Source organism: Urocitellus parryii, chromosome 6, assembly GCF_045843805.1.
Source record: "Urocitellus parryii isolate mUroPar1 chromosome 6, mUroPar1.hap1, whole genome shotgun sequence".
Lineage (NCBI taxonomy): Eukaryota > Metazoa > Chordata > Mammalia > Rodentia > Sciuridae > Urocitellus > Urocitellus parryii.
The window spans coordinates 145,635,498-145,661,830 of NC_135536.1; the positions used below are offsets into that span (position 1 = coordinate 145,635,498).

The 26,333-nt window shown below is 39.7% G+C and overlaps 1 protein-coding gene across 1 annotated transcript in view; it reads right to left on the bottom strand.

The window, feature by feature from the left end:
• The window catches only part of Ttc23 (tetratricopeptide repeat domain 23), a 94,602-nt gene that overhangs the window by 24,369 nt on the left and 43,900 nt on the right, over window positions 1–26,333 (bottom strand). Inside the window, exon 7 of the mRNA XM_077799766.1 lies at window positions 7,671–7,776. Within this exon, the coding sequence (XP_077655892.1) occupies window positions 7,671–7,776 (106 nt within the window). The remainder of the gene's footprint in view (window positions 1–7,670; window positions 7,777–26,333) is intronic.

The following is a 26,333-nucleotide window of genomic DNA, read 5'->3' on the forward strand; positions in this document are numbered from 1 at the left end:
AATATAAGGGCTGGGATGTGTCTCAGTGGTTAAACGTGCGTCCTTGGGCTCTATCTCTGATACAAAAATAAACAGATTAATAAAACAGTAAAGCTCTATCCACACCCCAGTCCCATCCCCTTGGAGACAGGCCCTAACTATGAAGGGTGGCAGACATGAGGGGTGTGGGAAGGAGCTGTAGCTGAAACACGCTGAGTTTCAGACCCTGGGTATTGGCAGAAGCGGTGTTGCATGCACAGGGAAAGGTGAAAACCAAAAGCACTGGGTGAGGCATTTCCCTCCCCTCTCTTGGGTCAGGAGCCAGTCCCCCAGGCACAAGTGGACAGCCGTGCTGGACACCTTTACCTTGTAACATTCTCCCACCTCCCAGTGTTCATCCCCTGGGTGCTCACGGGCTGGCCAATCACTCTCCCAAAACACCCCAATTTAGGCTCCAGGTGCAGCATGCTGCTTGCCCTCAGTGCAGCTAAACTGACAGAGACTTTGAGAAAGGAGTTGCAGGGCCTGATTCAAACTTATGTGCAAATGGCTTATAACCAGGGCTCAGGAAGATTGGTACGTTTTTTCCAAAGAGGATACTTGTAGACAAATATGAATCTCTGGAAGAAAGAAGGAAGGAAGGAAAATGTTACCTAAACTAAGGCCTTATAGCTCACAGAGGCCTCAAGTGGGCAGGAGGGGACAGACCTTGCCTGGGAATCTGCCCTCCAGGGTCAGGGCTCCTCAGGTCCTGCTTCCCTTCTGCCCTTTCTGAGCCCCCAATTTCTCCAAAGGTCTGCGTGTTTCCTATTTCTGTTCCTGGAAGCAATGAGCAAGCAAAAAAGGTTTCCCTGACAGGTGTTGTCACATGCATCGCACATCAGACATCTACAACCCCCTGGTAGGACCTGTGTATATTAGGACAACCTTGAATCATGGGAACAAAGGTAGGTCTCAGTCATGTGCAGTGGTTTCCTTCCTCTCTATACATTTGAAACCACTTTTATCTTTATCTGATCCAGGATCCTTCACTGTAAAACCCTGCCCTACATTTCCCCACCCCTTCAACCTTCCAAATTAACTTTGTGAAGGACAATCCACATGACCACCTTTAAGGGGAAAGAAAATTGACTCCTATTCCCAGAGCAAAGGAGCCATTTCCTGATAAGCTGAGTTTCTCCTCCCAGGGGCATCCCAGAGGTCCCTCTGGGCCAATGACAACAGGATTTCCGAAAAGACAGGAAGCCATAGCCCCTGGGGTGGGAAGCCACCTCCCTTATGTCCCTGGGCCCTGGGTGTGGTTCACCAAGAGCCAGCAGTTTCTGTGTTCTTGCACATGGTTGTTCCTACCTTTAAAAAGCACTTCTAGAATCCTCTGCAACCTGATGCTGATGGCCTGGCAAAAGATGAGGTCATTTTCTAAAACACAGGAACACGACCTAGCTTGTAAATCTGAGCCCTGGTGGCAGAGGTGTTCCAAGGCCATGAATTGCTTCCAGTTTTTACCCCAGCAAAATGTTTCGGTTTCTGTGAGTCAGGGGGTGGTGTGTGTGTGTGGTGGAGGAGGGGAGTATAGCTCAGTGGGCAGGGTGGTTTACTGTCTATAGATGGCTTTGTTTGGGACTGGAAGTCGCGCCCTTTCTAGACAGACTGTCCTGAGATGTTCACCTACAGTCAAGAGAAAATTGAGGCTTCATTCACAGAGTAGAAGGAACAAGCAATATAGCCCCTGGAGGTCAGAGGCTTTTAATTAAAATAAATTCTGGTAACCTGGGGCTTGTTTCCTGAGGCAAGAGTTGGAACAGTAAGGACAGCTTTCCTTAAGAGGGAGGTCTCCATGTACAATGTGACAATTATCTTTTTTTTAAGTCTTAGAAAATAGTCTTTATACAGACTGCAAAGAACCCAGGGGATTTAAAAATGGAAAGTCTCGAATCTTGGCCTGGCATTCATCCAGCAAGCAAACAGATCGAACTTTTCAGACCCTGCTGCGGCTGTTGCCCAAGGCTACGGGCCATCTGTGGGGACCACAAGAGAAGCCTGAGGACACAGAAGCCCAGCACACTCTCTCCCCTCATCCTTTCTCTGCAGCAGATCCTCTTTGAGAGGGATACCAGGGCTGGCCTGTGACATGGCTTCTGGGGGTAGTAGAGCTGCTGCTCACAGGCTGGTGATCTGAGGAAGCCCATGGCTATCTATGGGGACAGGTGTGCAACTGGAAAGTTGGTACCCAACAGGGCAGCAGGTTGGGGAGACTAGGGGATAAAGGTGCCAAGTGCCCACAGAGGGCCTTGCACCTGTGAGGCCTGGTGACAGCCCCATTGGATCTTCATGTCTTAAATATCCTCACCATCAAGAAGCTGGCTACTACTCAAAGTCCCACCTGGGGCCACCCAAGTAGTGGTCAGGCCTCCAGCAGTGTAGGACCTACGGCTCTAGTCACTTGGTGAAGTATAGGCTACCTATCTGAAGCCAAATTGGGGCATCAATAACACAGACTTTTCTGGGAAGTACTGATCACAAATTATGAGACAGTATCAAAGTGGAAGACCTGAGCCTGGTGAAAGTGGCCACCACAGAGCCTCTGCAATTTTCCCTCCCTGGGGGAGGCATGAGCAGGCCACAGGCCTTGCTCCAGATACAGAGGAAAGAGGCAGTTGATCAGCCAGGCTTGCTGGAGTTTCAGTCCTGCCCCAGCTGCCCTCTGGGAAGGAAGGCCAACAGCACAGACTTGCATTTGAGGAATGGGCCACCTCTCTCCTCCTCTGCTGGCCCCAAGGGTTGCCTGTCCCTGCAGCCCTTCCTCCTCAACACAGAGCTTATCCTCTGGGTCTTCTTGACTCCCTGGGCCTTTGGTGACCAGGATGAGGCTTCCAGAGCATGACCACCTTTCTGGTTTTAGAGTGTGGTAAGAAAGCAGCACTTGAGCTCCATTCTAGGCCTAGCTATGCCTCTAACTTGCTGAGTGACCCTGGTCTCCAATCCTTTAGATTTAATAATTCTAAGATAATTCCAGAAATTTCTGAGAAAGGATACTTCTAACATTGGTACAAACTGTAAAAGGTTTCTCTTGGCCTCACCCCCTGCACTCTGTCTTCCCTTCTCTAACTTGCTCCCTGTGGGGCACAGAACCAGCATGGACACTGATACCTGCATGGGGCGCTCAGAGGCCAAGCTCAGTGACCCTGGAAACAGGGGTTGAGGAAGGGGTGGATAATACAGGAGGAAAAATTGAGAAAAGGGAGGACATGTAAGGTAGAAAGAGGAGACTTGGGTGAGATATGGTGCCTAGCCTCAGATATGTGCATTTTTCACATCTACTGTGTAAAGATGTGGGGAGAGGCTAGGACCAGTGGGGGCTGGGGAGATACACATATTTGTGCACAGAGAATTATATTCTGGGAATCCTCTTAGTCAGGGATCCCTGCTTCTACCCCCTGGGCTCCAATGGGGCAGAGCCCTTTCCAGCTGCTTCACTGGACCTGGCAGAACTCCCCAGCCCGCAGGAGCCCAGGCCGCAGATGGGGCCACTTCCAAACAAGGCTTTCTCCACTCAGCAGGCGCTGCTGCCCAAAGGTTTACACTGAGATGTACTTGGCTTCAAACCATTTCATTTTCATATCCTTTAGAAGACTTATAAGCACAAGGCCAAGGCCTTGAACACTTAGCAGGGCTGGGAGAGCTGTTAATACCAAGTTTGTCGATGGCTGCTCTGGGAAGCTGGCCAGGCTCAGGTTAGTGACATTCCAGGAGCCTGAATTGGGAATCCTTATGCAATCACAACCCTCCTGACTTCTAGGGCAGTTTCATCTGTATGAGGAATGCAGGGAAGGTGCAAGGCAAAGGAATTATCTTGAGCATGGAGCCTGAAACACTTGCTTCTTGGCCAGCAGTGTTTGGTTTGCTAGAGGCAATGCCTTCAATGGGCATCCAGCAAGCAAGTAGGCAGGCCTCATTAAAATCCTCATTAAAATCTTTTTCTCTTTTTTTCAAAAACCAAACCCAAAAAAGATCTCTGTACTTTTCACAGACAGGTTTAAACATAGATAAATGGAGCCCAGACCCCCTGCCCCTCCCCCAAGAAAGAACTGCAGGTTTGCTTCTGTGGGATCTGGCCTGGACTTCTGAACTAGAAGTGACCCAAGTCCAGATGAGAAAGTCCTGGGTGAGAGCTGGGGGACTTGCTCTTCCCTTAGTTATTAGACAACAATAAGTTCCAAATTGTCTACTTTCATTTCCTCCTGCTGGAGGCAACAGAGGCCTGAAGAAACCCCAGGCCTGGGTGGGTTTCTCTTACTCTTGCTATGGGGGCTTTGACCACATGAAGGGACAGCAGAAAGATGACACTGAGACCAGGGGAGCATATACACCCAGTTCTTTAGCAGCCCCTGCTGGGTGTGTCTGTCTCATTCCTGTTTCCAGAGGGAAACGGACGTCTTACATGCCCCATGGCGGCACCCATTCTGCCCACACCACATGTAGGCACTTGCAGGAAAGAGCTAGGACTGCCTGCATCTCCACCTGCTGGCCGATCCCCACACTTGCCGTTAAGGGAGAAAGGATTCTAACAGCAGTAGTTCTCAAATGAGGGTCAGAAGCTTGGGGTTTCTGCTCTCTGACTCTTTTCTGACTTGCCCATTTAGGTGGTCCACTGAGGCCTTAGAGGCAGGGTCTGTGCTCCTTTCTGCCCCTGTTCCAGGGCTTCAATGTTGCTGAGGGATGATTCTCATCTATTTCTCTTCTGTGGCTTCTCTGCCCTACTCCCTCACTTAGCATTTACTTGCCTTCAGGACTTTGGTAAACGTTCTTCCAGTGACACCAAAGCAACAGATGTTTCAGCTGGTTGTGCTGAGTCTAAGAAGGGTCCACCTAGGAGCAGCCAAAGACTGTTCTGGACTTTATTCTTTTGGGGTAGAGCAGTAAGGAGAGAGAAAAGCTTCTTTAAGTTGATGGGACTTTCTAGAAGACACACCTGGTTATGTGAGCTCCTTTGTAGATTGGGAGGTTGTGTCCTGTTTCTAATGGTTGTTAAAGGAGTAAATAAGTCATTTGTGAAAGTTCAGCACCTGCATACAGAAGGCGCTCAAATGCTGATGCTATTGTTGTTGCTGTTATTATTACTATGATTCCATGAGTCATCTAATGTATATGCTCCAAGCAACTAATCCTGGAGCCTCAAGCAGAAGCCACCCCAGCTCCTAACATGTAAAGCTATCGGCTCCAAGGCCCAGTTCCTGGGAGAAGTCCTCTTCTCACTTTTCTACCTTCACATTCCTCCCACATTTCAATTCCAGCTGGCGGTTGGTTTTCTGGGTGCAGGTCACCAGATGCCCTAAGCAGCAGCAAAGGAGTGGAGCTGAGATCCTAAACAGGCTTCTGGGCCTTGGCTCTTCTTGAGGGCTTTCCAAACCCTTTTCTTTGGGATGCCTTTGCTCTTCCTGGGTCCCTTGTCTGCCCCAAGCTTCAGATCTGCAGGTCTAAGCAGGCAGGTGTAGGAAGGAAAGGTGACATATGCATTGCCAATCCCAATAACACAGTGACAAATGGCCTCTGGGGAGGACTGCCTGGGCTCTACCATTCACTGGCTGTCAGCCCTTGGGAAAATCATCTAATCTTTTGGTGCCTCAATTTCTCCATCCAAAAACTGGAGATAATTGTATCTATTTCATAGAATTGTTTGAGGATATCTGAGTTAATAAGTGTACCATGGTTAGAGCCATGGCCAGTTATGTCCTATGTTAGAATTAGTTACTATTATTGTGTGTGGTCATTTAATTCTCACATGCATTAATAACTTTATCAATAAGTTATTATTAATATTATTCTCAAAATAGGGGAGGCAATACCAGCAACTTATTTGAACTGGAAGACTTTAAAGAAAAAAATGTAATTCAAATAAGATTTCCACCAATTCTGTAAATCGTACAGAGTAGCCTAACTTTGCAGTTCTGGAGCAAGAACATCTTAGGGATATTTCTGTTGGTCCCCACCCAGTTCATACATTCAGCAAATGAGTATGCTGAGCATGAGGTGTGCTGGGAACCAGAATCCCTTTAGGCTTTACAAAGAGGCTCTTTTGGCCCTTGCTTGGTATTCTCTCAGAAAGAGACCCTTTCTCTCACCTCCTACCAATTTAAATGTTGAGAACATTCCTGTTGTCTTAAACATAAACCCCCAAGAAAAGCAGGAAAATATCTGACATTTACTTATTCACACTTCTGCTGCCTAGGTTAGAAGTTATGAATCTGATCCTGATGCTTGTTTTTGACTCACACAGAACCTAAAACATATTTAAGTTCATTACAACTAATTAAAAGCAAGAGATTTCACGTAAAAATCCAAATTTTTGCATTCTCTTGAAAAAAGCAGATCTTCGAATATAAGCCTGTCTGTCACATAGAGTGATGGGCTGGAGCTAAGTAGGAGGGTGTGGGCTTCTCTAGTTTGCCAAAGGCCTCACCACTCCATATTGTCTCTCATACTACAGCTGATTATAAATAGCCATTCATAATTACACCTGACTCTGTTCTTGGTTTCTACGCACTTAACTCACATTGCTTGTGCTTGGTTCCTCTAGATGTTTGGATTGTGATTCCTGATGTTCTAGGATTTTCCAAAAAATACATATTTGCATTTTAAGTGTTTTCTTAGTAGTTGTGGAATGGAAGTTTCTCTGCCGCTTTTAAAGGAGTTTTAGGCATCAACAAACTGGTCAAAATGTTTCTTCAACAGTTTTGAAGGCAATTCTGATTGTTAAATATGGAATGTTCTAGGGAGGGAGGATCAGACAAGTCATCTCTATGTCTCCTCTCTGTGTACCTAGCCAGGTTGCTCCAAGCTCCAGGAGGTAGAATGAGGGTCTGCAAGGCAGGATGGTCAGGTGGATGAAAACCGAAGCTCTTCATCCATGAACAGAGTTCTGGGCTGGGCTGTGGACCTGTTCAGACCATGCTGCTCATCAAGGCTTCCCCTTCCTCTTCTCCCAAGTCTACCCTGCTAGGCTGGCTTCTGCTTAGTGTGACTCCTGCTTTCTGATTCAGCCCCAAGCCTTCCAGGCACTGATTTTATGTTTACTGGAACCTTATTTTACTCAGTATAAAACTATTTTTCTCTGGAATATACCTCTAGGCCTTCTTTATGAGTTATATTACATTTCTGAATATTCTGTCCCAAACAACAGCAGAATCACTAAATTGTGTGCTTCCTGTCGGTAGAGGCTTTGAGCCTGGGATGAGGGAGTAAAGAATTTCTGAAGCCCGCTGCGCTACCTATTACACAAAGATAAGGAAAACCATGAGTTATAAGTGGCAGCTTCCTTCTGGGATCCTGAAGCTATGAAAGTTCACCCCAATTGAAAGCTCTACCCTGAGACTTTGCAGCAGTTCCACCACAATCATTGAAAACCATCACCTTTGAAAGCAGAGCAGATTTCCCTGTGAGCCCAGCACCAGTTCCCTTGGTTTCTTAATAGCTATGGATGAAGAGTAGCTGTATTGAAGAGGAAAGGGTCAGGGGAAGGCTACAGGGAGATAGAAAGTAAAGGACCCTGGGGAAGCAGCAGAGGAGCAGAGCTACAAATTAGAGGAAACCGTGAAGGTTCTCTGAAGGTTCCTATTGAGACGCCATCCACCTGTTCACCCACCCGCTAGGCGCATGCATGTGAGACAGGAGGAAGGAAGACTGGTTCTCACCATGGTGCTCGGGCCTCCCAGAAGCGACAGCAGCACGGGCGACAAAGTGTGAGGAGTCGGCTACCTCCTCTTGAGAGGGGTTTCTACTCAGGAGGATGGCATGGGCCTGGCACCACAGAAAAAAGAAACAAGTTATTTATATGCTTGGCATTTACAACAGAAAACTAACTGTCCTTACAATGATTAGCAGAAAGTCAAGGAACTTTCCAGCAAGTTGAAAGCAGTGATTGATGTGGAAGCACAATTGACTCTTGGGAGGGCTGGGTTTTAAAAGCACTGAGTGGTTGAGAGAACGCTATTCTGGGGCCTGTCACTAAGTAAACCATTAAAAAGTCTACGATCATTTGAGTCAGCAAAGAGGATCGGGGGCAGGGTGGTCAAGAAGTAAAAAGCATCAGTGCTGTGCGGAGGCAGTGGGCAAGCCCAGCTCCTGGCCTATTGGTCAGCTTAGAAAGTGGAACCTACTCATAGGTGATGATATGTGCGTAATCCACCAAGCCTGTGGGTCTGTACCCTCTGCAAACTGGCATATGGGAGCTGCCTGAGATTGGAAAACAGGTTCTTTGGAAATAAAGTCCATTTTAAAATTAAACACATACATACACACACACACACACACACACACACACACACATACACAACCCGGTGAACACTAAAGAATAATAATTTTTTCAAGTAAAATACATAACACATCCCTTTGAATAAAAAAATTACCTCTCATCTCCTTGTTAATACTTAGTTTAAAAAATTCTATTAGTAATAGTTTCACATTCATCCAATGAATTGACATTTACAGTTTCCTACAACGGGAGAGGCATGGGCGAGAAGGTATTGGCAGCTACAGAAAACTGAAATGAAACGTGGTGAAGTAATACAATAAACTAATGTGAGGCGATAGGGAGTTTGCAATTAATTGCCAAAAGAGTAACAGAAAGACTAAAATGCCATAGGTTTAAAAGAGGGAAACACTAAATTGGGGTAGGCAAATTGTACTAGCAACAACTAAGATTTAAGCAGCACTTTAATTCTTTTGTGTGATACCACTTTTAATTTTCTTGATAATTTTTATGAGCCTCATTTTCTAGATGAGAAAACTGAGATTGCTGAATGGGTGAGGGCTATTGTTTGGATCTAGAATTCCTCAAAGGGCCCTATGTATTAAAGGCTCAGTCCCCAGGCTGGCACTACTAGAAGGTGGTAGAAACCTTTAAGAGGTGGGGCCTAGTGAGGCATGTCCCTGAAGGGAACTGTGGGACTCCACTCTCTTCTTCTTCCCCTCTTTTGGTTTCTTAGCTCCTATAACGTGACCAGCTTTGTTCTGCAATGAACTCCCTACCATGATGTGCTACAGACCCCCCAAAACAGGGCCAACCCATCATGGACTGAAATATCCAAAACTATGAGCTAAAATAAACCTTTCCTCCTTTTAAGTTGATGTATAACCATAACATTACTATAGCAATGGGAAGCTAATACAGTAAATGACCAAGATTTCTCCCTATAGTTAATAAGGAATGGAGATGAGGTTCTGACCTTGATAATCTGATTTCAAATTCTGCTTTCAATACCATGTCCTGAATGCTGCCATTCATCCCTCCAACCCATGGTGATATCAGCACACTCCTAGGAGCACACTGATTCAGCCTCCAGAAGCTACAATGAATTCATGGAGCTGGTGTAGGAGATAAAGTCATTTCAGTAGAGCCTTCTATTCTCCACCAAGCAGCATTTTCTCCTCTGATGGCCAGCTGAGTGCAGTTCTGAAACTATAATCAGGGTGGAGTATTGTCACGTGTTAAAATCTGGGTGGCTAGCTCTGCGCTTTTGGTGAAGGGGCTATTCCAAATCAAGATTGCTGGCCATAACTTTTACTGCAACATCAGAACAGTAAACATTCTTTATTCATAAATGCTAACAATATCCTTTGCTTTGAAATGACTATATATATATATATATATATATATGATTTTTAGCAAGTGCACATTAGTCACTGTCCTTGCTTTTCAAATAATGAGTACTTCAAAATACAACTTCATGAATGCACAGATTATAGGAGCCAACCAAGAGTTAAATTGCCATATGCTTAGTGTTTGGAGAAGGGGAAAAAGAGTGACACATCCCTCCCCTTATAAAACCTCCCAACTGCACGCTGAGTGGTGTTTATTTTGCATTTCTCCCTTGATTGTCCATCTCTACGATCCACTATTTGAGAAGAACAACCACTCTGCCAGGGAAGTCTTTCCTCAGACTGTCACAAAGACTCAACATATACTATTTTAGTTTAAGCTTAAATCCAAAAAAGATTTCTCCTTTGTTTCTGCTCAATATTATAATTCAAGGAAATGTAATACATATATGACTATCAAAATTATTTTCAAATGAATAATTACATGTTCTGGAAGTATCATGAATGGCATTTTGCCTTGGAGACAAAAAGTGACACTTTTCTGACAGAAAAAAAAGATAAAAATAAAAAAATTAAAAGCCAATGATATTAAAAAAGTGGTTTCCAAAGGCTCAAGGGAATCTGAATTTATCACAAAATTTTCATGACCTCAATGTTGCTCTATGTGAGATGCTAATACTTTATTAATAAGCATTTATTATTTATTTCAGAAACTCATTTCTCTGATCTAATTTATATTTGATGTTCATGAAGATTTTAAAAACAACATGCAAGAGAGAAAGGGAACATCCAGGATATTTCAAATGTGCCAAATTAGTATCTTACTTATTCAGCAAAATTCCATTCAATTCAGTTTATTTTAATTCATTCCTGTTTGATTCATTTTTTTCATTTTTAAGTGCCTTCAATTTGCCAAATATTGCACAAATACTAGAAATTCACACACACATACACACACACACACACAAATCAGGAAAATCAGGCAGGAATTTTGGGTTTAAAGGAGATCAAAGATGAACTACAAAAATGTGGGATAGTTTCATTTTTACATAGATATACAGACATTGCCCTGCACTAGGTTTAAGTGCCTGGCTCACTAACTTCCTCTTTACCCTAACTCTGCTGTTACCATTTCCAGTGATTTCAGTATCCATTCGATCAGCCCGTGCCCATCAGGCAAGAAAGATGACACATGCAAACAGGTGAAAAGTGGTCAATAAAACGATTCTTTCCATAGATGAAGCCCAATGATGAGAGTTCAGGACCTCAGGGCAAAGTGCTTTAACACCCTTGGCCAGATGAGCAAGACTAGGAACATTTGCTCTAATTGGAAAGATGATGTAGGGAAGTGAGCAGTGGCTTTCAGTAGGGATACAGGCAGCGAGTCTCCATGGAGGAGCTGGGGGGATGAAAACCCTGTCTCCACTCCCTTTCCATGGTCTGCAGTTCATGTTGTGTGGCTTTCAGAAGAGGCCAAGGGCATAAATCTGGGACTTAAAGTCAGCATCTGGGGCACATAGCAGGGCTGAGAAGCAAGCAGAGTGGAGCTGAAGAAGCAAACTAAAGTCCCAGCTAACAACGTGGCCTCTTGGGTTTTTGGCAGACTCATTTTCCTCTGTATGCTCAGATACCCAGCATCCGGGTCACACTCCTGGCCTTAGTGACTACTAGTTTCTACCTCTGCATCCATATTTTGTACAGGAGCCCTGGCTCTATTATGTCCATGTAGCTTCTAGTCTTCTCTCTACCCACTTGCCATGCTCTCACTAGCCATTCAAACTCCCTGGTTTCCCTTCCTTTTCCTGCCTGTCCAGCTCGGAGTGCACTGACCATTGTCTATATGAAAAATGCCTTCAGTTGCAATGAAGAATATTGAGATGGTGAAAATGGGAAACCATCTAACTACCCATCAGCAGGGGAACAAATATATCACGGTTCATTCATACAACAGTTGAACTCTATATATCAACCTGGTTACATTTCAAAAACATACCAACAAGTAGAAAAAGTGACTTGCAAAAGGATGCAGATGTCAAGGCACTGCTGATTTTCAAGTTTCTTTTTTGAAGCAGAAGGGCCCCTCTAATTCCAAACCAAATCTTCCATGGTTCTCTAATACACACAGAAGGTGAGAACAGAGCTCCTCTTCCTGAAGCAAGGAGAGGGTGTCTGGAAGTGCACCTACTCCCACACAGCTGCCCCAGAAGAAGCTCTGTGGAACATGAGGGCTCCAGGAGACACAGACTGGGAACCACTCTGGGCAGTGAGGCCCTTAGGGAGTGAGTGTGAAGGATGTTGACAGGGTTGGTGATTAGATTATACAATCTTGCCAAACTTAGCCACTGTTCACAATTTCAGAACATGCTTTATTTGCTGAGAGAATAAATAAATAAATACCCCTGTTAGATGCATCTGAGAGCATTTAAGGAGTAGGAATCATAGTGAACAGGATGGTAAGAACCCTGCTTGCCTCTCTTGGCTTTCAGAGAGCCTAAATAACGGGTCCTCCTGGGGCTCGGCAGCTGGATGGCACTCACTCCTTCACCACAGCATTTATTAATCTCCCTAGGGCTCTGGTTTCTCCTCATGTCCTTTGTTATTTTCAATATTTTATGGTTATGTGATTATCAACTGTCATCTTGAAGTGGAGGAAGAATGCTTAGTATTCCCAAATCTCTTGGGTTGCTGCATGTTGGACTGGGTTAAAAAACAAACAAATAAAATCCGCTTAATATACACATTGAACAAGGTCATTAACTGAAAAAGGTCACTCACAAGACCAGCTACCCAACCCTTGCCAAGGGACACAGCAGCTGTTTCTTCTGCTGCCTTGTGTGCATTGCTGGGGGAACCCTGGGTTCCTTCATGCAAATCCAGCTGTCAATAACTGCAGCCAGAGCCAGAGCTGGCAAATTCTTATCTAACTGGGCCTGTCTCCTTGGATTTGTAAAACATGCAATATTTCTTGAGGAGAAAGCTTGATGATAGTAAAAAGGATGAGGAAGTATATCTGTTTATGCAGGCAGATCCCAGCATGTGAACACTCAATACCCTGAGTGTGCAATCCTAGCTCTCAGGGAAAGGGTGTGTTGGAGGAGGGGAATCAATTTCTCCCAACCTGGCAATGATTCGGGGATTGCTGACTGGGAGGACATCTCCTCTCCTATAGCAAGGTGAAAAATAAGTACACAAATGACTCACTGTACAATTTGTTGATCTAAAACTGAATATGTTTTCCCTGGAGATGATGTGACACTCATGGGGAAAACAGGGAAGTCCCAACTTGGTAAAAAATAGGCAGGATCTCTTTGTAAAGCTGAAGACTAACACTACAGAAGGATAGAGGGAGAAGGGAGCCAACAACAATTAAGCACCTAATTTTGCTAGGTGTGCTGCCAAGCAGATTATATACACCAGCTTGCAGAATCACAAAATGACCACTGAGTGATGTTGACAGCCCACTTTACAGATGAGGAAATGAAGCCTCAAGGTCACATGGCAGGTCAGTGGCAGAGCAGAGATTCACACTAAGGTCAGTAATTCCAAATAGGATGCTTTTCTAGACTGACACTTAGTTATCTAGAGAGTAGAAGTACCAGAAAGACGAATAAACAAACAAACAAACAAACAAACAAAAAAACAATGTAATGAAGGACCATTTAAGGCCCAAGAAAGAGGTTGCTGACTCTGCCCAGAAATGGAATGGGCTTTCCAGAGGGAGAGGGAGAGACCCAAGTGGCCTCTGAGGGCTTTAAAGGGACACTATAGAGAGGAGAAAAGCAGAGCATGTGGATGGAGCAGACATTAAGGCATCTTCCACCAACAGTCCACCTTCTGCTTTAGTTCAAGTTCATATGTTTTCTTAACAGAAGCTCAAGTCTACTTGTCACTGAGCTGTGAGCTTGCCGTGTTTGTTTTATAACTGATCAGCTGTGAAGCTGCATGCTTTCTCTCTTAGCTCTGCCAAAGCTGGCCATTCCACCCCTCAACTTTGAGAGGACACCCTTATGCAAGACAGGGTCATGTTGCAGCTCAAGGTTGCCACTTCCTTTCTTCTTCCATCTCTGCCCAGTAGGGAAGCCTTTCCTGGGGGGGCCAGCAGCAGGGAGAGAGGGTAGCTGGAGAGGCTCAGCTAAGAAAAAGATGGCACTGGGAATCCCTGGGGGGGGGGGGTGGATTAGATGAACGGTTGGTTAGTCACTGGAGGCAGAGAGCATTTGAAAACTGAGGGCCCTGGACTAAGCCAGTTTCTTTTAATAGGCAGAGAAAGTACTCAGTGGCAGTTCTCCAGATGTCAATTTTAGCTCTTCCAGAGGGCTGAGAGAACAAGTCCTGCTCTTTATAAGGATTAGCCCTGAAATAGATGTGTCAGGGGCTTATACTTTCTTCTTTTTTGTTGTAAGTATAAGTTTCCTTAAAACTTAACTAGATTTTTAAATGCACATAATTAAATCTTAAAATCTTTAAAAATCTTTAGTGGTAGAAAAGAACAATAACAATAACAAAACAAAGTAAAAAGTACTCCCTCCTTTCTGTTTATGTGTTTCCCCCTCTCTTCCCCTATTCCTACTCTAACACCTAAATGCTAATCAACATGAATGTTTCCTATATATCATTCCAGAAATACTGATATGTGTACAGAAACACACACACACACACACACACACACACACACACACACACATACGAATCTTAACCTGGCCCTGCCCTCTCAGCTTTATTTCCGATGACCTGATGTGGCTTCTGGCCACAATGGGAAGACAGTTAAATGGCATTTCTTCAGTAATAATTGAGGCTGAGAATTATTTTTACATGGTTATTGACCATTTGATTCTTTTTCTATAATTGTGTATTCTACTCTTTTCTCCATGTTTCCATTGAGGTGTCTTTTTCATTTATATTTTATAAAAACTTTCTATATTTTTCTCTTTTTGACATTTCTTTTTTGACTTTATGATATATTGTCATAGTCTTTCAATTCCACATTGTCAAATTCATCACCCCTCTTTCCTTTCTTCCTCTTTTTTTTCTTCACTCTATCTCCTAACTATACCCATCTGTTCATATCCAGATGAAAGGCATTCGGCCAAGGTCAATACTGGCTATTTCTGGGCAGGGAGGACTTAGGTGACTTGTGTCTCACCTCTTTGCATTTTTCTGTATGGTTGTATTTTTTTTAAATAAGGAGAATATATCAAATTTATAAAAGGCAGTTGTTACTTAAAAGAAACAATAATCTTCTCCTTTATGGCACTGATTTATGTCATGTTAGAAATTTTCTGTAATGCTAAGATCATAATTTCACTATACATATTTTAAATTTTTAAACAAAAATAAATAAATAAATAAACAAACAGACTGGTATTTTCAGAGATTTTAAAATTAAAAACAGCATTAGTCTGATTATTTATAATTAATGCATTTCATATTATAATAAATACATATTGGATAATAAGAGCCAGTCAGAAGTACTGCCCAGCATTACATATAAGCCTGAGCAGCCATCATCCCAGGCCTGACCAAGCTAATAACATGCCCGGAGCTGGGACCTCAAATTAGAATTTGTAGAGCATCTGATAAAATCACTGATTTTATCATACTTTGCAAATAAAAATTTCCTAAATTTGGGAACTACTCAGGCAGAGCAGCCCTGAAAACTGAAAAGAGATAGGCAGTTCAAGTGTCAGAGATGTGAAAAAGCAACCCAAGCTCCAGGGTTAATTTATACCCCTTGGAAACACACACTGTAAACATGCTCTTGCTCACATAAATGAAATCCTGTGATTTTTTTTTTTCCTTTGGGGAAGGAAAATAAGGTTTTATTGCCAAACTCTGCCAATAAGGAGTTTCAGAAACAATCTGTTTGCATGGTTTTCTCACGGAACCCTGCTGCAAAGGAATGGATGGAGGGGGTGAAGTCTCTTTCATCAGTCCCTGGGACTGCTTGCTGCCTTCCTTGTGTGGCTCTGCAGGACTTGGTTTATTTTTCTCCATTTTAATGGTTTAGTTCCTAAAATACTGCAGAACTTTTCTACATTCTATGGGAAATAAAAGGTCTTTTCTCTTTGGGTGTTTCTCTCACTGCAAAGGAATGAAGAGTGAAAAACAACAGGGAAGATAACAAAACCTCCTTGTGTATACTTGATAAATGACTTTTAGACATGGATTCTCTTGGAGAGTGGTGGCTACCCTGTATCTTTTTATACCTTAGGTAAATCTGCTAAAGAAAAGGGAGCATTGATAAATGTTTAATAATCATTGTTAACAAACAAAAGCAGCTTATACAGGCAGCAGGCCTAATAGTTCACAAAGTACTTTCCATTTTGAGACTTTGAGCAGTTCTGTGATGTGGATAGAGTCTTTTGTGGAGGTTATTATTATTATTTGCAGGGCATAGAGGTTAAATGACTTGCCTGTAATCAACCAGCTGGTAAACAGAGTCTGTACTACAAATCAGATTTTCTGGTTTTAAAGCCAATGTTAGCCTTACTTCATCAAGTTATTTCTTTAATAATGATCAAAAATGATCTATTTAAAATACTCTAACCTTTATTAACCTCAATAGTAAATAAAAAGAAGAGTCACCCATCAAACTTTGTAGATATTATGAAAATGAATGAATTCCTTTTAGACCTGGGGGCAGGGAAGTCCTTCCAACTTAGACTCAAAATTCAAATACAGTTGAGGAAAAGATGGAAAATTTGACACACTAAGGAAATTGCATGGCAAAAAATGCTCATAGCAAATTCAGTAAGGTTGCAGGACACAAGATGAACATAAAAAAAATCACTTGTTTTCTAGACAGTAGAAACCAACGATCAGAAAAAAGTAGTTTGGAAAATTAACTTGCCATTCACAATAGCATCAAAAGAACAAACACTGAGGAATGAATTTACCAAATAAGTACAAAGTCTAAGCTCTAAAAAGTACAAAGCACAGTACAAAGAAACAACAGAGAACCAAGTACATAGAAAGATATCCCATGTTCATGGACTGAAATAGTTGATATTATTAAAATGTCAATACTCCCTAAATTGAAATACTGATTCAATACAATGCCTATCAAAATTGCAGAGGATTTTTTTTTTTGGGGGGGTTGTTGTTGTTTGTTTGTTTTGGCAGAAATTGAAAGGCTGATTCTAAAATTCCTATGAAAATGTAAGGGATCCAAAATAGTCAAAATAATCTTTAAAAAAAGAAGGAAAAGGGGGATTCATACTTATAGATTTCAAAACTTACTGGAAAACAACAATGATTGAGATGATGTGATACTGGTAAAAGGACAGACATACAGATCAATGGAATAGAATTAAGAATCCAGAAATAAACCCTTACACTTAGGGTCAGTTGACTTTGGCAAGGGTGTCAATGGTAAAAAAGTGATTAAAAAATTGATAAAAATGATAAAAGATTTTTAAAAGTTTTAAAATCTAAGATTTTTTTCAATAAATGGTGCTGGGACAACTGTATAGCCTCATGCAAAAATAATGAGGTTGAATTTCTGTATCACACCACATAAACAAAGTAACAAAATGGATCAAAGACATTAACTATAAGAGCTTTAAAACTATGGAAAATTCTTAGAAAAAACTATCAGTGTAAGCCTTCATGAACTAGAATTAGGCAATAGTTTCTTGGATGTGAAGCCAAAAGCACCAACAAAAAGAGGGGGAAAAACTAAACAAATTGAACTTAATCAAAATTTAATAACTTTCGTGCTTCAAAGGACGCTATCGAGAAAGTGAAGACAACACACTAAAAGGACAAAAGCATTTGCAAATCATATGTCTGATATGCACTTAAAATCTAGCCTCCAGAACATATAAATAACTCCCAAGCAAATAATAAAAAGACAAACAACTCTATTTAAAATGCAAAACAAAAACCCTGAAATCAACATTTACCCAAATAAAACATAGAAAGGCCAATAAACACATAAAAATGTACAACATAGTCATAGTCATGAGAGAAATTAAAATAACAAAATATAATGAGATATCACTTTATTTTTGCTAGACTGGCTAAAATAAAAAGACAGAAAATAAAATGTGTTGATGAGGATATGGAGAAGTTGGAATATTTAAGCATTGCTGATGGGAATATAAAATAGTGAGGTCACTTTGGATGTCAGCTTGGTTGTCCCTCAAAATTGTTTTTTCTTTTGGGAGGGGGTATCAAACATTTGATTTTTTTTAATTCTTAAAAAAAATTTAAATTTTTTAAAATAAATGACAGCAGAATGCATTACAATTCTTATTACACACATACAGCACAATTTTTCATATCTCTGGTTGTATATAAAGTATGTTCACACCAATTCGTGTCTTCATACATGTACTTTGGGCAATGATGTTCATCACATTCCACCATCCTTACTAACCCCCTGCCCACTCCCTTCCCCTCCCCCTCTACTCTATCTAGAGTTCTATTCTTCCCATGCTTCCCTTCCCTACAGCACTGCGAATCAGCCTCCTTATATCAGAGAAGACATTCAGCATTTGTTTTTTTGGGGATTGGCTAACTTCACTTAGCATTATCTTCTCCAATGCTACCCATTTACCTGAAAATACCATTATTTTATTCTCTTTTATTGCTGAGTAATATTTCATTGTGTATATATGCCACATTTTTTAATCCATTCATCTACTGAAGGGCATCTAGGTTGGTTCCACATAGCTATTGTGAACTGTGCTGCTATAAACATTGATGTGGGTGTGGCCCTGTAGTCTGCTGTTTTTAATCCTTTGAGTATCAACCCAGGAGAAGGATAGCTAGGTCAGATGGTGGTTCCATTCCCAGATGTCCAAGGAATCTCCATACTGCTTTCCATATTGGCTGCCCCAATTTGCAGTCATTTATGTATATCAGTGACAAATTATCTGAGAGGGAAATGAGGAAAACTACCTCATTTACAATAGCCTCAAAAAAAAAATACTTGGGAATCAACTTAACGAAAGAGGTGAAAGAACTATACAATGAAAACTACAGAACCCTAAAGAAAAAAAAATCAAAGAAGACCTTTGAAGATGGAAAGATCTACCTTGCTCTTGGATAGGCAGAATTAATATTATTAAAATGGCCATATTACCAAAAGCACTTTACAGATTTAATGCAATTCTGACCAAAATGCCAATGGCATTCCTCATAGAAATAGGAAAAGCAATCATGAAATTCATCTGGAAAAATAATAGACCCAGAATAGCTAAAGCAACCCTTAGCAGAAAGAGTAAAGCGGGTGGCATCACTATACCAGACCTTAAACTATACTACAGAGCAATAACAAAAACAGCATGATTTTGGCACCAAAACAGACTGGTAAACCAATAGTACAGAATAGAGGACACAGACAGAAACTAACCCACAAAATTACAATTATCTTATATTAGACAAAGTTGCCAAAAACATGAATTGGAGAAAAGATAGCCTCTTCAACAAATGGTGCTGGGAAAACTGGAAATCCATATGCAACAAAATGAAATTAAATCCCTATCTCTCACCATGCACAAAACTCAACTCAAAGACCTAGGATCAAAGACCTAGGAATTAAGCCAGAGACTCTGCATCTAATAAAAGAAAAAGTAGGCCCTAATCTTTATCATGTGGGATTAGGCCCCAACTTCCTTAATAAGTGCAAGAATTAAAACCAAGAATCAATAAATGGGATGAATTCAAACTAAAAAGTTTTTTCTCAGCAAAAGAAACAATCTGTGAGGTGAATATACATCTTGGGAGCAAATTTTTACCCCTCACACATCAGATAGAACACTAATCTCTAGGGTATATAAAGAACTCAAAAAGCTAAGCAACAAAAATACAAATAATCCAATCAATAAATGGGCCAAGGACCTGAACAGACACTTCTCAGAAGATATACAATCAATCAAAAAATATGAAAAAATGCTCATCATCTCTAGCAATTAAAGAAATGTAAATCAAAACTACTCTAAGTTAGAATGGCACACTCCAGTCAGATGACAGTTATTATGAATACAAACAATAATAAGTGTTGGCGAGGATGTGGGGAAAAAGGTACATTCAAAATTGTTAAATATAGAGGAGATACCATATGATCATCAATTTCACTCCTAGTCTTATACTCAAGAGAAAAGAAAAGGTATATCCATGTTAAAAAAAAACTTACATACAAATGTTCACAGCAGCATTATTCAAAATAGCCAAAGTGGAAACAACCCAAATGCCTATCAACTGATGAATCAGTAAACAAATGTGGTACATCTGTAGAATGTAATATATTCTGCCATAAAAGGAATGAGGTACTGATAAGTGCTAAATGTGAATGAACCATAAACATATTATGCTAAATTGAAGATACCACAGGAAGATGCCATATATATATTTGTCTGTTCTTGACATTTCATACATATGATTTCACATGTATGAAATGTCAAGAACAGACAAATCCATAGAGACAGGAAGGAAACTGGCAGTTGTTAAAAGAAAGGGCAGAGAAGAGAATGGAAAAGGACTACTAAAGGGTACATGGTTTCTTAAAAACATTATGGGATTAGATAGCAGTAATGTTTGCAAAATTGTGTAAATATAGCCGGGTACAGTTGTGCACACCTGTAACCCAGTGGCTTGGGAGGCTAAGGCAGGAGGATAGCAAGTTAAAAGTCAGCTTCTGCAACTTAGCAAGGCCCTGAGCAACTTAGTGAAGTCCTGAGCAACTCGGGGAGACTTTGTCTAAAAACAAAAAAAGGGCTGGGGATGTGGCTTGGTGATTAAGCACCCTGAGTTCAATCCTCATTACCAAAAAAAAAAAAAAAAAAGTATGTAAATATAATAAAATCATAAATTGGATACTTTAAAATAATGAATTTCATGGAATACAAATTACCTCAATAAAAATGTGATGAGCAAAATTTTTAAAAAAATGACAAATTGGGTGAAAATATTTACCACATATTATCATAGTGAAAGGGGCAATATGTGCAAGATATGGAGAACTTTTAACAGTTGAGGCAAAATAGATTTTTAAAAATTCTATTCAAAAATTGGCAAATGATATGAATAATTCACAAAAAGACAATTCATAAAAATACTAATGTGCTTTAAGCATATAAAAAGATATTCAAAACTCCACTTAAAAATAGAAATGCAAATTAAAACTATGCTGAGATGTCATTTCTTTACCCATCAGATTGGAACTAACTCAAAAGCTTGACAATACACTTTACTGGAACAGGTTGTTCAGAAACTGGCATTCTTGCACATTGCTCATGGAAATGCAAATGGTACAAGTCCAGTTGAAAGGCATTTTGGCAATGTAGTATAATTAGCAATAAAATAAAATATTAATAAGTTATGCAATAAGATGAAAATAACAAAGCATACTCCCTTTGACCTAATAGTCCTATGTCTAGGAATTTACTCTGAAGATACAGTACCAACAATATGAAAATAATTGCAAAATATTGACACCTATCTAAATGTCCAAACAGGAAATTGTTTGGGAAAAAACCCACCCTACTAAACATGTATAAAATGTATTATTTATCTACACAAGACAATGATAGAGATTTTTTGAACTGCTATAAAATGATTTCTAGATATTCTATTAAGTAAAAAATAAACATACAAATGAACATAAATAACTTGGTGGGGGTGGGAAGAGAGGCAATGTCAAGGATAAGTTAGATGAACTAGCAGAATGGAAAATCATTGCAATGATCACAATTAAGACTGCTTTCTTTCCAAGTTAATCAATGGATGCTAAAATTACAGGGAAAAGTTTGATGAGAAACAGAATATTTACATAGTCTAAAAATATTTCATTAAAAGCTAAGCTCTGGAACCAATCTAAGTACTCTACAACAGATGAATAGATAAAGAAAATGTATATATACACAATGGAATAATCAGCCATAAACAAGAATGAAATTATGGTATTTGCTGGTAAATGGATGAAAATGGATACTATCATGCTAAGTAAAATAAGACAATTCCCCCAAAACCAAAGGCTGAATGTTCTTACTGATATGTGGTTGCTAGCAAACAGTAAGGGGTGGGGGAGGGAAGGAAAGTTCATCAGATTAGACAAAGGGGAATGAAGGAAATTGAGAGGGGATGGGAAAAGGAAAGAAAGAATGAATCAGACATAACTTTCTTATGTTCATATATTGAATACACAACCATTGTAACTCCACATCATCTACAACCACAAGAATGCGAAGTTAGACTCCATGTATGCATAATATGTCAAAATACACTCTACTGTCATGTATATCTAAAAAGAATGAATTTTAAAAACAAAAATATATCTCAGAATGCTTATTATCTGTGAGGGGGGAAAATCATTACCATGTAGTGAAGAAACTGTACATCACCATGAATGGATGATAAAAATTAGCATCACCAGTGAAGGACAGGTGGACATTGTGTCTCTGGATGCAACACCTTACCTCTGCCCAGTCTTTTGTAGTGCTCTTACTGAGCATGCTTCACCAGAGTCTACTCAGAGAAAACATCATATAAACCCAAACAGAAGACCAGCCTATGAAGCAGCTGCCCTGTTTTCTTCAAAAATTTCAGAATCATAAATAACAAAGACAGGATAAGAATTTATTCTAGATTAAAGGAGACCAGAGCCATTAAATGCAGCACATAATCTTGGATTGGATCTTGTATTGGAAGGAAAAAAGTCATAAAGGACAGAACTGGGAGAATCAACAAAATGAACAGGACTTGTACTAATGTTAAATTTCCTAAATTTGATATTATGTTTTACTTTGTAGGAGAGTGAATAACACATACACTAAAGTACACTGAAGTATCCATGGGTAAAGGGACATAATGTATTAGATATATTTTTCAAATAATTAAATATACAAACAATTATCCTACAAATTATGTAAATGTGTATGTGTATACATATAAATATCTATATAGATAGATAATATCTATATAAATATATTCATATGTATATATATGTGTGTGCATAAATATATATATGTATAAATATGTCTATATAAATATATATAAAATTCATAAATATGTATCTCTCTATAAATATATATATGTATAAATACACACACACACAGTGGTTAGGAAAACAAATGTGACATAGTACTTTAAAATGGTGATCTTGGGGCCTCACAAACAGAACTCACTTCCCATTCATACAGCACTAAGAACTTCTGACTGAAAAGGCCTGCTATTCTGAAAGGTCACATTTATATGTGAATCCCTCTGCTGATTCCTGCTTTTGGACATTTATATTACTTTCCTCTAAGCCAATGTGTCCTAAGCTATGACTAGGATAACATTAGTGTTTCAGACTTACTAGATCCCCCTCTTTATTTGAAATCCACAATGGTACATTTAATGCACTATAAAACCATGTGTTAAGTAACTGTTTAATTTTAACTTAAAACATGTTGATATTTTTTAAAAAACCATAAACACACTTTCCAGGAAGACCTACAAACTCTGGTGATATAGTTAATATCCTATAGAACATAGATTGGAGAATACTTCTCTAAACTGAACTTAAATCTTTGAATGCATACTGTTGATGATGGGTCTTAGAAGCCATCTCTCATTCCAGTGAATTTTTTTCAGGGGTAATGGCCCTTGGTGGAAGACTCCTACCATATTATCATTTGATGTCTGTCTTTGAATTTTAGAAATTGGTAGAGCAAAAGGTAGAACCAAGACTTGAAGTGTTGATCTATATTTAGTCATTAAAAATTTAGGGGACAACATTTGAAAACCAATTTATATAATCCATTACATCAACAAGCTAAAGAAGAAAAATCACATGATCACTGGATGCAGATAAACATTTGACAAAACCCAACACCCATTTATGATTAAAAAAAACTCAGTAAATTAGGAATAGAGGAGAACTTCCTCAATTTGATAAAGAATATCTATTTAAAAAATCTATAGCTGGGGCTGGAGATGTGGCTCAAGTGGTAGCGCGCTCGCCTAGATTCCCCGCACCACATAAAAACAAAATAAAGATATTGTATGTCCACCTAAAAAAACCTATATAATAAAACAATAATAATAATTAAAAAATCTATAGCTAACATAACATTTAAAGATAAGAAATTTAAAGCTTTCCTACTAAGATCAGAAACAGGCAAAGATGTCTCCTCTCATCATGGCTTTTCAGCATCATACTAGAAACTTTGGATAATGCAAACAGATAAGAAAAGGAAATAAAAGCTATACAGATTGCAAAGAAAAAAGTAAAACTGTCTTTGTTCATCTTTGTTTATGTTGAAAATCTGAAATTAATTGACAAAAATACTCCTGGAACTAATAAACAATTATATCAAGTTGCAGGATACAAGGTTAACTAAACAAAAGTCAATTGTTTTTTTATACGCCAGCAATGAACAAATGGAATTTGAAATTAAAAACACAATAATGCCAGGTGTGGGGGCTCATGCCTATAATCACAGTGGCTAGGAGGCTGGGGCAGGAGTATCATGAGTTCAAAGATAGCCTCAGCAACTTAGCAAGGCCCTAAGCAACTTAGGGAGACCCTGTCTCTAATAATATATACACCCACGTATATTTGGCTGGGGATGTGGTTCAGTGGTTAAGTGCTCTTGGGTTCAATCTCGGTACCCCACACACAGAACGACAATAATAACAATAACAAAACCCCACAACAACATTTAGTTAGAACCTCCAAAATGAAATCATGGAATTTCCTTAAGAATTTAATTTTATTACAAAATCAAAATTAATAAAATGTGCACAAGACCTACATGAGGAAAACTACAAAACTACAATCTTCATGAAAGAAATAAAAAAATAATAAATGGAGACATATTCCATATTCACAGACAGGAAAACTGTTAAGATATTAATTCTTCTAAAATTGATGTATAGATTCAATGCAATTCAAATCAAAATCTAGGCAAGTTATTTTATGGATATTGATAAACTGATTCTAAAGTTTATACGTAGAGGCAAAAGACTCCAAATAGCCAACTGAATAGTGAGGAAAACAACAAATTAGAGGTCTGGCACTACATCACTTTAAGACTTACTATAAAGCTTCAGTCTGGTGTTGGCAAAAGAATAGACAAATAAATCAATGGAACAGAATAGAAAGCTCAGGACTAGACCCACCTTAATATACTCAATTGACCTTTGACGAAGGACCAAAGACAATACAATGGACAAAAGACATCTTTTCAACAGTGTTGGAACAACTAGACATTCACACATGGGGAAAAAAAAATCTAGAAATACAGTTTAAATTTGTCACAAAAAATTAATTTGAAATGAACCACAGACCTAAATGTAAAATAGAAAACTATAGAAAATCTAGGTGCTCTTGGGTTTGTGATGACTTTTTAAGATATAACACAAAGAGTATGATCCATGAAAGAATTTATAAGCTGGACTTGATTGAAATTAAAAATTTCTGCTTGGGCTGGGGATGTGGCTCAAGCGGTAGCGCGCTTGCCTGGCATGCGTGCGGCCCGAGTTTGATCCTCAGCACCACATACAAACAAAGATGTTGTGTCTGTTGAAAACTAAAATAAATAAATAAATATTTTTTAAAAAATTTCTGCTTTATGAAAGACAATATCAAGAGAATAAAAAGATAAGCCACAGACTAGGAGGATATTTGCAAAGATACTTCTGGGAAAAGTACTATTATCCAAAATATATAAAGAACTCTAAAAATTCAACAACAAGAAAAAAACAACTTGCTTAAAAATGGGCCAAAAACCTTAACAAGCACCTCAGCAAAGAAGACATACAGATGGCAAATAAGCATATGAAAAGATTCTCCAGATCACGTCATCAGGAAAATGCAAATTAAAACCAATAAAATGGTCCAGAATACTGACAACTCCAAGGATGGGGAGCTATGGGTATACTCATTCATTGGTGGTGGGAATGCAAAATGGTTTAGCTGCTTTGGAAGATAGTTTGGCAGTTTCTTCTAAAACAATTCTTACCATATGGCATTTACCCATGGGTGTTGAAAACTTATGTCCTTGTAACAGCCCATATATGGATTTTTTATAGTAGCTATATTCATAAATGGCAAAACTTGGAAGTAACCGAGATATCCTTTAGTAGGTGAATGGATAAACTGTGGTACCTGCAGGCAATGGAAACCTGACAGAAACCTGGACTCCTCCCCTCCTTCACACCCCCACATCTGCATATGCCCCCAGGCCTGTCATTTCTATTCCCCACATGTCTCTCAAATCTGCCCACACATCTCCATTCCCAGGGATACCACCTGAATCCAGGCCACCATCATCCCCTACCTGACCTGTGGTGGTCATCTCTGGGTGATTACCCTGCTTATTTACCCACCACCACATTCTCCTTAGAAAATTCCTTCAAGACTAATCATTTGATGGTATCAATCTTCCTGCTTGAAAACCTTCAAATATCCTGAGGAGGAAGCTCAAATTCCTTAACATGACTTTCAACTCTTATCCAAATGATAGCCATCTACTACCAGCATCTTTCCTGTGGTCCAGAGCACGGGGTTATATTCAGTGTTTACTCTTTGTCTCACTTTCAGGCCTTTTCCTAAGCTCTGCCCTCTTGCTGGGCTAGTTCTCTCCACCTATTAGTACTTTTTGAAATTGATATTTACATTTAGTATCTAATCCCTCACATTTCACTTTATACAATCTGCTTACTGTCTTCATCTTTGCCCCAGTGACCAATGAAAGGAGAGAAAAAATAAAAAGGTGTAGGGGTGGGGAACAGAAAAGGAAAGACCTTTGGTAAAGAGAGAAATT